Source organism: Salmo salar, chromosome ssa17, assembly GCF_905237065.1.
Source record: "Salmo salar chromosome ssa17, Ssal_v3.1, whole genome shotgun sequence".
Lineage (NCBI taxonomy): Eukaryota > Metazoa > Chordata > Actinopteri > Salmoniformes > Salmonidae > Salmo > Salmo salar.
In genome coordinates this window covers 39,183,482-39,195,837 of record NC_059458.1, presented here as the reverse complement: position 1 = coordinate 39,195,837, position 12,356 = coordinate 39,183,482, and the positions used below count along the sequence as shown (strand labels likewise).

The window sequence follows — 12,356 nt, the reverse complement described above, 5'->3', positions numbered from 1 at the left end:
CTCTGTGGATCCACACACACCTCTCCACTGAGTGTCACCTATATGAAAAAATATATTTAATTGAGCTGAGGTGAGATGCAGGTCTGGGGTCTGTGTTGAATGTTAATGACAGGTCTGGGGTCTGTGTTGAATGTTAATGACAGGTCTGGGGTCAGTGCTGAATGTTAATGACAGGTCTGGGGTCTGTGCTGAATGTTAATGACAGGTCTGGGGTCTGTGCTGAATGTTAATGAGACAGGTCTGGGGTCTGTGTTGAATGTTAATGACAGGTCTGGGGTCTGTGTTGAATGTTAATGAGACAGGTCTGGGGTCTGTGTTGAATGTTAATGAGACAGGTCTGGGGTCTGTGTTGAATGTTAATGAGACAGGTCTGGGGTCTGTGTTGAATGTTAATGACAGGTCTGGGGTCTGTGCTGAATGTTAATGAGACAGGTCTGGGGTCTGTGTTGAATGTTAATGACAGGTCTGGGGTCTGTGTTGAATGTTAATGAGACAGGTCTGGGGTCTGTGTTGAATGTTAATGAGACAGGTCTGGGGTCTGTGCTGAATGTTAATAAATATATTTATAATAAAATAATACTAATTAATAATAACAACAATCAGGATGTGTGTAATGGTGTAAATACAGATGGACCAACTCTGTGCTTCAGCCTATGGGGACTTAGCTTCAGCCTATGGGGACTTAGCTTCATCAGTTGGGCGACAGCTCCTAATGGCTATTGGCTAGATGACTGGTCTGATATGGTAATCATTTTAACATCATTTTTACTCAAATGTTATTTTGCTAATTTCTGGAGGTGCAAATGATATTTTAGATTGTGTCGGCATCATTTTATTTTTCATACGTTTTGAAGTAGAATATCCTTTTTAAAAAAGTCACCAAACTGAGCTTTTTCGGTTCTTCTACATACAAATGATCCCAGGTCGGACCCCGGACTCCCTAAACAAGGGGACAGGAAGTGGTCAAACTCTGTTTAATACATGTTCAGAATGATCCTGTTTCCCTAAAAGGACGATGGTCATGACTTTCTGACTTGAAAGTGGAGGTTAACATGGTGCCAGACAATTAGTCTGTCAACCAGTTAGTCATGGGATTTATTGTATTTTAGCTTTAAGTCATCCAAGTTGTCATTAATATCGTCCCTGTGCTCAAACGGATATTCAATGTTATTTTTTTTTACCCATCTACCAATAGGTGCCCTTCTTTGTGAGTCATTGGAAAACCTCCATGGTCTTTGTGGTTGAATCTGGGGTTTGAAATTCACTGCTGGACTGAGGGACCGTACAGATAACTGTATGTGTGGGGTACAGAGATGAGGTAGTTATCCAGAAATCATGTTTAACGCTGTAGTTGAACTCAGTGACTCCATTCAACGTATTATAGATGTTTCTATTGTGTTATTGACTGTACGTTTGTTTATTCCATGTGTAACTCTGTTGTTGTTGTTGTTTTCGTAGCACTGCTTTGCTTTATCTTGGCCAGGTCGCAGTTGTAAATGAGAACTTGTTCTCAACTGGCCTACCTGGTTAAACAAAGGTTAAATAAAATAAATACAAATAAATAATGTGACGTTAGCAAATGTATTTAAGCTTGTAATAACAAAGGGGTTGAAAACCGATTAACTCAAGACATTTCAGCTTTTCAAACAGAATTCCACTTTGACATTATGGGGGGGGGTGGAAGGAGAGACTGATGGTCCTCCTCTGGGGGGGTGGAAGGAGAGACTGATGGTCCTCCCTCTGGGGGGGGAGGTGGAAGGAGAGACTGATGGTCCTCCCTCTGGGGGGAGGTGGAAGGAGAGACTGATGGTCCTCCCTCTGGGGGGAGGTGGAAGGAGAGACTGATGGTCCTCCCTCTGGGGGGGGGAGGTGGAAGGAGAGACTGATGGTCCTCCCTCTGGGGGGAGGTGGAAGGAGAGACTGATGGTCCTCCCTCTGGGGGGAGGTGGAAGGAGAGACTGATGGTCCTCCCTCTGGGGGGAGGTGGAAGGAGAGACTGATGGTCCTCCCTCTGGGGGGAGGTAGAAGGAGAGACTGATGGATAGATGGAGGGATGGAGGGATAGAGATCAGATTCTTCCTCGTTGCAGGGAAAGTAAAGTGTCTCCTGATTATTCCGTTCCTCCAACGCTCGTTCCTACGCTCTGCTGATTTATCAATTACTGGCCCTTCTCCTTGACCTGATTCAGGGCCCGAGGAAATAAAACTATTCAACGCCTCCTGTTATGTCAGAAGTCCTCTGTTTTTTTAATGAAACATCAATATTGTAATTAGCGTATTTTCCTTGATGTGCATCATTAAATGTAGATTCACATTCTCATTCACATTCTCCTCTGTTCTCTCCTCTCTCCTCTGTTCTCTCCTCTCCTCTGTTCTGTTCTCTCCTCTGTTCTCTCCTCTCTCTCCTCTCCTCTGTTCTCTCCTCTCTCCTCTGTTCTCTCCTCTCCTCTGTTCTCTCCTCTCCTCTGTTCTCTCCTCTCTCTCCTCTCCTCTGTTCTCTCCTCTCCTCTGTTCTGTTCTCTCCTCTGTTCTCTCCTCTCTCTCCTCTCCTCTGTTCTCTCCTCTCTCCTCTGTTCTCTCCTCTCCTCTGTTCTCTCCTCTCCTCTGTTCTCTCCTCTCTCTCCTCTCCTCTGTTCTCTCCTCTCTCCTCTGTTCTCTCCTCTCTCCTCTGTTCTCTCCTCTCTCCTCTGTTCTCTCCTCTCTCCTCTGTTCTCTCCTCTCCTCTGTTCTCTCCTCTCCTCTGTTCTCTCCTCTCTCCTCTGTTCTCTCCTCTCTCCTCTGTTCTGTCCTCTCCTCTGTTCTGTCCCCCACAGCCGTTAGGGTCTAATATATATGGATGGCCTTATTATTCTTTAAACAACACAACCAAAGCCTCAAACTGAATTGCCTCGTTAAATAAAGGTTCAATGAAACATAAATAAAAGCAGATGATGTCATCTGACCTGTGTCTTCCCCCGAGCGCCCTCCTTTTGACAGATTCACTCCAGAGCAGAGCTGGGCAGCTCCTCCCTCTGCAGTTTGGCTTCAGCTTCAGATCACTTGCTGACATTGTTGATTAGAAGTGCACAAGTCCTGCATCCTAATATGGCGAGATATCTCTCTCTCTCCCTCCCCCCCCACTTCTCTTTCTTTCTTTCTTTCTTTCTTTCTTTCTTTCTTTCTTTCTTTCTTTCTTTCTTTCTTTCTTTCTTTCTTTCTTTCTTTCTTTCTTTCTTTCTTTCTTTCTTTCACTTTCTCTCTCTCCATCTCTCTCTTCTCTGCGTCCACCTTCTCTCTCTCCATCCTCTCTCCATCCCTCTCCTCTCTGCGTCCACCTTCTCTTTCTCCATCTCAATTCAAATGGCTTTATTGGCATGGGAAACATATTTTTACATTGCCAAATCAATTGAAATAGACAATAAACAAACTGAAATAAACAGTTAACATTACACTCACAAAAGTTTAAAAAAATAGAGACATTACAAATGTTATTTTACGGCCTATATACAGTGTTGTAACAATGTGCAAATAGTTAAAAGGGAAAATAAATAAACATAAATATGGGTTGTATTTACAATGGTGTTTGTTCTTCACTGGTTGACCTTTTCTTGTGGCAACAGGTCACACATCTTGCTGCTGTGATGGAACACTGTGGTATTTCACCCAATAGATATGGGAGTTGATCAAATTTGGATTTGTTCTTTGTGGGTCTGTAATCTCAGGAAAATATGTCACTCTTATATGGTCATACTCTCTCTCTGTCTGGCTTGCTCTCTCTCTCTGGCCCTCTCTCTCTCTCTCCCTGGCCCTCTCTCTCTCTCTCTCTGGCCCTCTCTCTCTCTCTCTGGCCCTCTCTCTCTGGCCCTCTCTCTCTCTCTCTCTCTCTGGCCCTCTCTCTCTCTCTGGCCCTCTCTCTCTCTCTGGCCCTCTCTCTCTCTCTCTGGCCCTCTCTCTCTCTCTCTGGCCCTCTCTCTCTGGCCCTCTCTCTCTGGCCCTCTCTCTCTGGCCCTCTCTCTCTCTCTCTCTCTGGCCCTCTCTCTCTCTGGCCCTCTCTCTCTCTCTCTGGCCCTCTCTCTCTCTGGCCCTCTCTCTCTCTGGCCCTCTCTCTCTCTCTCTCTCTGGCCCTCTCTCTCTCTCTCTGGCCCTCTCTCTCTCTCTGGCCCTCTCTCTCTCTCTCTGGCCCTCTCTCTCTCTCTGGCCCTCTTTCTCTCCCTGGCCCTCTCTGGCTCTCTCTCTCTCTCTGGCCCTCTCTCTCTCTCTGGCCCTCTCTCTCTCTCTGGCCCTCTCTCTCTCTCTGGCCCTCTCTCTCTCTCTGACCCTCTTTCTCTCCCTGGCCCTCTCTGGCTCTCTCTCTCTCTCTCTCTGGCCCTCTCTTTCTGGCTCTCTCAATTCTATTCAATTTAAGGACTTTATTGGCATGGGAAACATATGTTAACATTGCCAAAGCAAGTGGAATAGTCAATAAACAATACAAGTTAACAGTAAACATTACACTCTCAAAAGTTCCAAAAGAATGAAGACATTTCAAATGTCATACACTGCTCAAAAAAATAAAGGGAACACTTAAACAACACAATAACTCCAAGTCAATCACACTTCTGTGAAATCAAACTGTCCACTTAGGAAGCACCACTGATTGACATTAAATTTCACATGCTGTAGTGCAAATGGAATAGACAACAGGTGGAAATTATAGGCAATTAGCAAGACACCCCCAATAAAGGAGTGGTTCTGCAGGTGGGGACCACAGACCACTTCTCAGTTCCTATGCTTCCTGGCTGATGTTTTGGTCACTTTTGAATGCTGGCGGTGCTTTCACTCTAGTGGTAGCATGAGACGGAGTCTACAACCCACACAAGTGGCTCAGGTAGTGCAGCTCATCCAGGATGGCACATCAATGCGAGCTGTGGCAAGAAGGTTTGCTGTGTCTGTCAGCGTAGTGTCCAGAGCATGGAGGCGCTACCAGGAGACAGGCCAGTACATCAGGAGACGTGGAGGAGGCCGTAGGAGGGCAACAACCCAGCAGCAGGACCGCTACCTCCGCCTTTGTGCAAGGAGGAGCAGGAGGAGCACTGCCAAAGCCCTGCAAAATGACCTCCAGCAGGCCACAAATGTGCATGTGTCTGCTCAAACGGTCAGAAACAGACTCCATGAGGGTGGTATGAGGGCCCGACGTCCACAGGTGGGGGTTGTGCTTACAGCCCAACACCGTGCAGGACGTTTGGCATTTTCCAGAGAACACCAAGATTGGCAAATTCGCCACTGGCGCCCTGTGCTCTTCACAGATGAAAGCAGGTTCACACTGAGCACGTGACAGACGTGACAGAGTCTGGAGACGCCGTGGATAACGTTCTGCTGCCTGCAACATCCTCCAGCATGACCGGTTTGGCAGTGGGTCAGTCATGGTGTGGGGTGGCATTTCTTTGGGGGGCCGCACAGCCCTCCATGTGCTCGCCAGAGGTAGCCTGACTGCCATTAGGTACCGAGATGAGATCCTCAGACCCCTTGTGAGACTATATGCTGGTGCGGTTGGCCCTGGGTTCCTCCTAATGCAAGACAATGCTAGACCTCATGTGGCTGGAGTGTGTCAGCAGTTCCTGCAAGAGGGAGGCATTGATGCTATGGACTGGCCCGCCCGTTCCCCAGACCTGAATCCAATTGAGTACATCTGGGACATCATGTCTCGCTCCATCCACCAACGCCACGTTGCACCACAGACTGTCCAGGAGTTGGCGGATGCTTTAGTCCAGGTCTGGGAGGAGATCCCTCAGGAGACCATCCGCCACCTCATCAGGAGCATGCCCAGGCGTTGTAGGGAGGTCATACAGGCACGTGGAGGCCACACACACTACTGAGCCTCATTTTGACTTGTTTTAAGGACATTACATCAAAGTTGGATCAGCCTGTAGTATGGTTTTTCACTTTAATTTTCAGTGTGACTCCAAATCCAGACCTTCATGGGTTGATAAATTGGATTTCCATTTAATATTTTTGTGTGATTTTGTTGTCAGCACATTCAACTATGTAAAGAAAAAAGTATTTAATAAGATTATTTCTTTCATTCAGATCTAGGATGTGTTGTTTAAGTGTTCCCTTTATTTTTTTTAGCAGTATATTATGTGCAAATAGTTAAAGTACAAAAGGGAAAATAAATAAGCATAAATATGGGTTGTATTTACAATGGTGTTTGTCTTCACTGGTTGACCTTTTCTTGTGGCAACAGGTCACACATCTTGCTGCTGTGATGGAACACTGTGGTATTTCACCCAGTAGATATAGGAGTTTTCAAAATTGGATTTGTTTTGTAAGTCTTTGTGGATCTGTGTAATTTGAGGGAAATATGTGTCTCTAATATGGCCATACATTGGGCAGGAGGTTAGGAAGTGCAGCTCAGTTTCCACCTCATTTTGTGGGCAGTGTGCACATAGCCTGTCTTCTCTTGAGAGCCAGGTCTGCCTACGGCGGCCTTTCTCAATAGCAAGGCTATGTTCTCTCTCTCTCTCTCTCTCTCTCTCTCTCTCTCTGTGTCTCTGTCTCTCTCTGTATCTCTGTCTCTCTCTCTGAAGGGTGTGAACTAGGGCTGGGCGATATATCGATATAAAAAATATATCGATATATTTTAAATGTGATATGAAATTAGACCATTTCGCATATATCGATATAGTTCAAATTTGCGCTTTGATCCTTGCTCCAAGCAAGCTGCAGACCCGGAGCTCTCTGCGCTGCTCCCCGCGCCCCGCCCCTCCTCTTTCATGCACAGAGGGGGGAGGGGCAGGAACAGACACTTCAACAAACATGGAGGAAGCAACAGCGTCTGCGGAGCGTTTTGAGGAGGAATTGGTTAGTAAAAGAAAAAGCATTGGTTCAGTAATTTGGAGATGGTTCGGATTCAAAGTATCAGATGAGCAACAAAATCACGTTATATGTAGGCAGTGCCATAAAAAAGTTACAGCCAGGGGTGGAAGCACTACAAATCTTTTTCACCACCTAAAACAGTGGCACAAACTGCAATAGAAAGAGTGTGTGAAACTGCGCGCTGCAGAAGCCCCAGCCGCAAGCCGTCGACAACCCGAAAAAGCTCCAGCCCCGAAACAAAGCTCACTGCAAACTTCATTTTCCCGCAGTGTGCCTAATGTCTACCTCAAGACAGCATTACTGTTTATCAAAGTAAAAAAAGAGGGGGAAAATGTTTATTGAGTTGATAGTCTGTTTCTTGTGCAACTGGTTGAGGCTGTTCAGATAAGAAATTGAGTTAACAAAAAGCAAATGGTAATCTCAGGCTGATGTTTAAAAAACATTTTCTCAAACTGAGCACTTTATTTTGTTCTTTATTTATATATAATTTCTGCCCTTACTAGGGTTTGTCATATTTTATTATTTTGTAATGTTCGTTATTTGCAACTGTGGATTTGTTAGAAAGGAGAAGAAATCTGTAATTTGATTTTAATAAGCCATTTAAAGTTGTCAAACTAAAAAAAAGTTGACTTTTCTCATAAATATATATAATATTTATTTCAGAAAAAGATGGGCCTATTTTATTTTATAGGCTATTTTTGTTTAAGATATTTTTATTTATTTAAATGTGCACCTTATGGAGCTTTGATTTCAAAAAAAGGTACTCCTGTTGTTCTACAGTGTTTATGTTTACATGTTGTTGTTATTTGAACAGCTGAGCATTTAATCTGAACCAGGTGAAGAGCCCTGTTTATTATTTATTCATTTGATTTTTCAACTGTTCACTGAAATAGCCGCTTTCAATAAAACTACTTGAGACATGTCATATCTGGCTTTGACTTTGACTGAACATTTGCTCTCACTTTGCGGAAAAGATATCGGGATATATATCTTATATGGATATTCAGCCTAAATATATCGGGATATGACTTTTGGTCCATATCGCCCAGCCCTAGTGTGAACCCAGAACTAGCCCCATTGGACATAATTGACGCTGCTCTTCATATATTAGTTTTCAGAACAAGACTTGAAGAACTCCGAGGCTGAAAGGGACAGACCTCACACTGTGCCATCACGTTTGTTTTTGAAGGTTTGGAGTGCCAGGGTAAATCCTCTGTGAGAAGTTGAAAGTGACTTGAAAGAAGTATGGATCAGCCTCCTAGCAGGGAGGATTATGTCTGTCTGTCTGTCCTTCCTGTCTGTCCTCCCCTCAGCTCTGAAACCTCTGAATCACACATGATATACCCTCTCAAACAGACTAAGCTATGTGTAATAAACAACTTAGAGAAATAACAGCTTTGGGAATTCATTTATTTTCTCCTCAATTATAGACGAGGGAATAGCAATATTATTAGATGTGTTTCCCCACAGGGGGATTGAGTGGCTGAAAGGAGAGAGCGAGGTTTTTTTTTTGGAAGGAAATGTGATTTAAATGGACTCAGATCAGCGGGTTTCATCCATGGGTTCCGTCGGGAGAAGTTCTCCTCCGCCTGTCTGAATGTGCTGACGTTTTAATAGGTTCAGAACAAACACAGGCCAGCCACTCCACATTTGGTTTTCATCATGTTTTTAACACGTCGTCCTTGCTCTTTAGTCTAGTATGCATAGGTGGCGGTGTGTCCCAAATGGAACATTTCTGTTCTATGTAGTGCACTAGTTGAGACCAGATACAGTTACCATCTAGTCCAGTTGTTACCAAGCAGGGGGTACAAGGATCCCTGGGGGTACCTGACCTATTTATAGAGGGTACAAGGATCCCTGGGGGTACCTGGCCTATTTATAGAGGGTACTAGGATCCCTGGGGGTACCTGGCCTATTTACAGAGGGTACTAGGATCCCTGGGGGTACCTGGCCTATTTACAGAGGGTACTAGGATCCCTGGGGGTACCTGGCCTATTTACAGAGGGTATGGGGATCCCTGGGGTTACCTGGCCTATTTACAGAGGATACGAGGATCCCTGGGGGTACCTGGCATATCTACAGAAGGTATGAGGATCCCTGGGGGTACCTGGCATATCTACAGAGGGTATGAGGATCCCTGGGGGTACCTGACATATCTACAGAGGGTACGAGGATCCCTGGGGGTACCTGACCTATTTATAGAGGGTACTAGGATCCCTGGGGGTACCTGGCCTATTTACAGAGGGTACTAGGATCCCTGGGGTTACCTGGCCTATTTACAGAGGGTATGAGGATCCCTGGGGTTACCTGGCCTATTTACAGAGGATACGAGGATCCCTGGGGGTACCTGGCCTATCTACATCGGGTACTAGGATCCCTGGAGGTACCTGGCCTATTTACAGAGGATACGAGGATCCCTGGGGGTACCTGGTATATCTACAGAGGGTACGAGGATCCCTGGGGGGTACCTGGCATATCTACAGAGGGTATGAGGATCCCTGGGTGTACCTGACATATCTACAGAGGGCACGAGGATCCCTGGGGGTACCTGGCCTATCTACATCGGGTACTAGCATCCCTGGGTGTACCTGGCCTATTTACAGAGGATACGAGGATCCCTGGGGGTACCTGGCATATCTACAGAGGGTACGAGGATCCCTGGGGGGTACCTGGCATATCTACAGAGGGTATGAGGATCCCTGGGTGTACCTGACATATCTACAGAGGGTACGAGGATCCCTGGGGGTACCTGGCCTATCTACATCGGGTACTAGCATCCCTGGGTGTACCTGGCCTATTTACAGAGGATACGAGGATCCCTGGGGGTACCTGGCATATCTACAGAGGGTACGAGGATCCCTAGGGGGTACCTGGCATATCTACAGAGGGTATGAGGATCCCTGGGGGTACCTGACATATCTACAGAGGGTACGAGGATCCCTGGGGGTACCTGGCCTATCTACATCGGGTACTAGGATCCCTGGGGGTACCTGGCCTATTTACAGAGGATACGAGGATCCCTGGGGGTACCTGGCATATCTACAGAGGGTACGAGGATCCCTGGGGGGTACCTGGCATATCTACAGAGGGTATGAGGATCCCTGGGGGTACCTGACATATCTACAGAGGGTACGAGGATCCCTGGGGGTACCTGGCCTATCTACATCGGGTACTAGCATCCCTGGGTGTACCTGGCCTATTTACAGAGGATACGAGGATCCCTGGGGGTACCTGGCATATCTACAGAGGGTACGAGGATCCCTGGCATATCTACAGAGGGTATGAGGGTCCCTGGGGGTACCTGACATATCTACAGAGGGTACGAGGATCCCTGGGGGTACCTGGCCTATCTACATCGGGTACTAGGATCCCTGGGTGTACCTGGCCTATTTACAGAGGATACGAGGATCCCTGGGGGTACATCAGGGGTACTCTGGGCAGAGCAGAATTCAGTTGGTGGTACAGTAACCCAAAAAGGGAACCACTGCTCTCGTCCATCCAGTGACCATAGATAAGGTGTAAAACGACCACTTTGGATAAAAATAGGTTTATTTATTTCTGAGCTGTTTTTCTTCCTCCCCCAGCTGGGTGCAGAGCTTTGGCCACGAGGGTCTGGGACTGCTGCTGGACATCCTGGAGAAGCTGCTCCACAAGAAACAGTAAGAACACACACTGACTGTATACACACACACTGACTGTATACACACACACACACTGACTGTATACACACACACACACACTGACTGTATACACACACACACACACACTGACTGTATACACACACACTGACTGTATACACACACACTGACTGTATACACACACACTGACTGTATACACACACACACACACACTGACTGTATACACACACACTGACTGTATACACACACACTGACTGTATACACACACACACACACACTGACATGTATACACACACACACTGACTGTATACACACACACACACTGACATGTATACACACACACACACTGACTGTATACACACACACACACTGACTGTATACACACACACACACTGACCTGTATACACACACACTGACCTGTATACACACACACACACACTGACCTGTATACACACACACTGACCACTTGTATACACACACACACACACACTGACTGTATACACACACACTGACTGTATACACACACACTGACTGTATACACACACACACACACTGACTGTATACACACACACTGACTGTATACACACACACACACACTGACTGTATACACACACACTGACTGTATACACACACACACACACACTGACTGTATACACACACACTGACTGTATACACACACACACACACTGACTGTATACACACACACTGACTGTATACACACACACACACACTGACTGTATACACACACACTGACTGTATACACACACACACACACACTGACTGTATACGCACACACTGACTGTATACACACACACACACACTGACTGTATACACACACACACACACTGACTGTATACACACACACACACACTGACTGTATAAACACACACACACACTGACTGTATACACACACTGACTGTATACACACACACACACACCTGTATAACACACACACACACACACACACACACACACACACTACACACACACACACACACACTGACTGTATACCCACACACACACACACACACACACTGACTGTATATACACACACACACACACACACACTGACTGTATATACACACACACACACACACACACACACTGACTGTATATACACACACACACTGACTGCATACACACACACTGACTATATATACACACACACACACACACACACACACACACACACACACACACACACACTGACTGTATATACACACACACACACACACTGACTGTATATACACACACACACACACACACACACTGACTGTATATATACACACACACACACACACACACTGACTGTATATATACACACACACACACTGACTGTATATATATATACACACACACACACACACACTGACTGTATACACACACACACACTGACTGTATACACACACACACACACACACTGACTGCATTAACTCAATGTAGAAACATCACCACATGTTCAATATAAATGTTCATCTCGTTTCTCTCTCTCTCTCCCATGCGCTCTCTCTCTCTCTCACTCCCTCAATATCCCTCTCTCCTCTCTGTCTGTTGTCTCTGTAGCCAGGATAAACCTGACAAGAAGAGCCAGCATAAAGTCATCCAGTGCCTCAAAGCCTTCATGAACAACAAGGTAATGTAGCTAATCATTCATGAACAAGGTAATGTAGCTAATCATTCATGAACAAGGTAATGTAGCTAATCATTCATGAACAAGGTAATGTAGCTAATCCCTCAGGAACAACAAGATAATGTAGCTAATCATCCATGAACAACAAGGTAATGTAGATAATCATTCATGAACAAGGTAATGTAGCTAATCATTCACAAACAACAAGGTAATGCAGCGAATCATTCACAAACAACAAGGTAATGTAGCTAATCA

At 45.7% G+C, this 12,356-nt stretch overlaps 1 protein-coding gene across 1 annotated transcript in view; it reads left to right on the top strand.

The window, feature by feature from the left end:
* LOC106591129 (protein diaphanous homolog 3) overlaps window positions 1-12,356 on the top strand; it is a 764,911-nt gene that overhangs the window by 241,787 nt on the left and 510,768 nt on the right. The window contains 2 exon segments of the mRNA XM_045699589.1: window positions 10,418-10,492; window positions 12,035-12,104. Of these exon segments, the coding sequence (XP_045555545.1) occupies window positions 10,418-10,492; window positions 12,035-12,104 (145 nt within the window).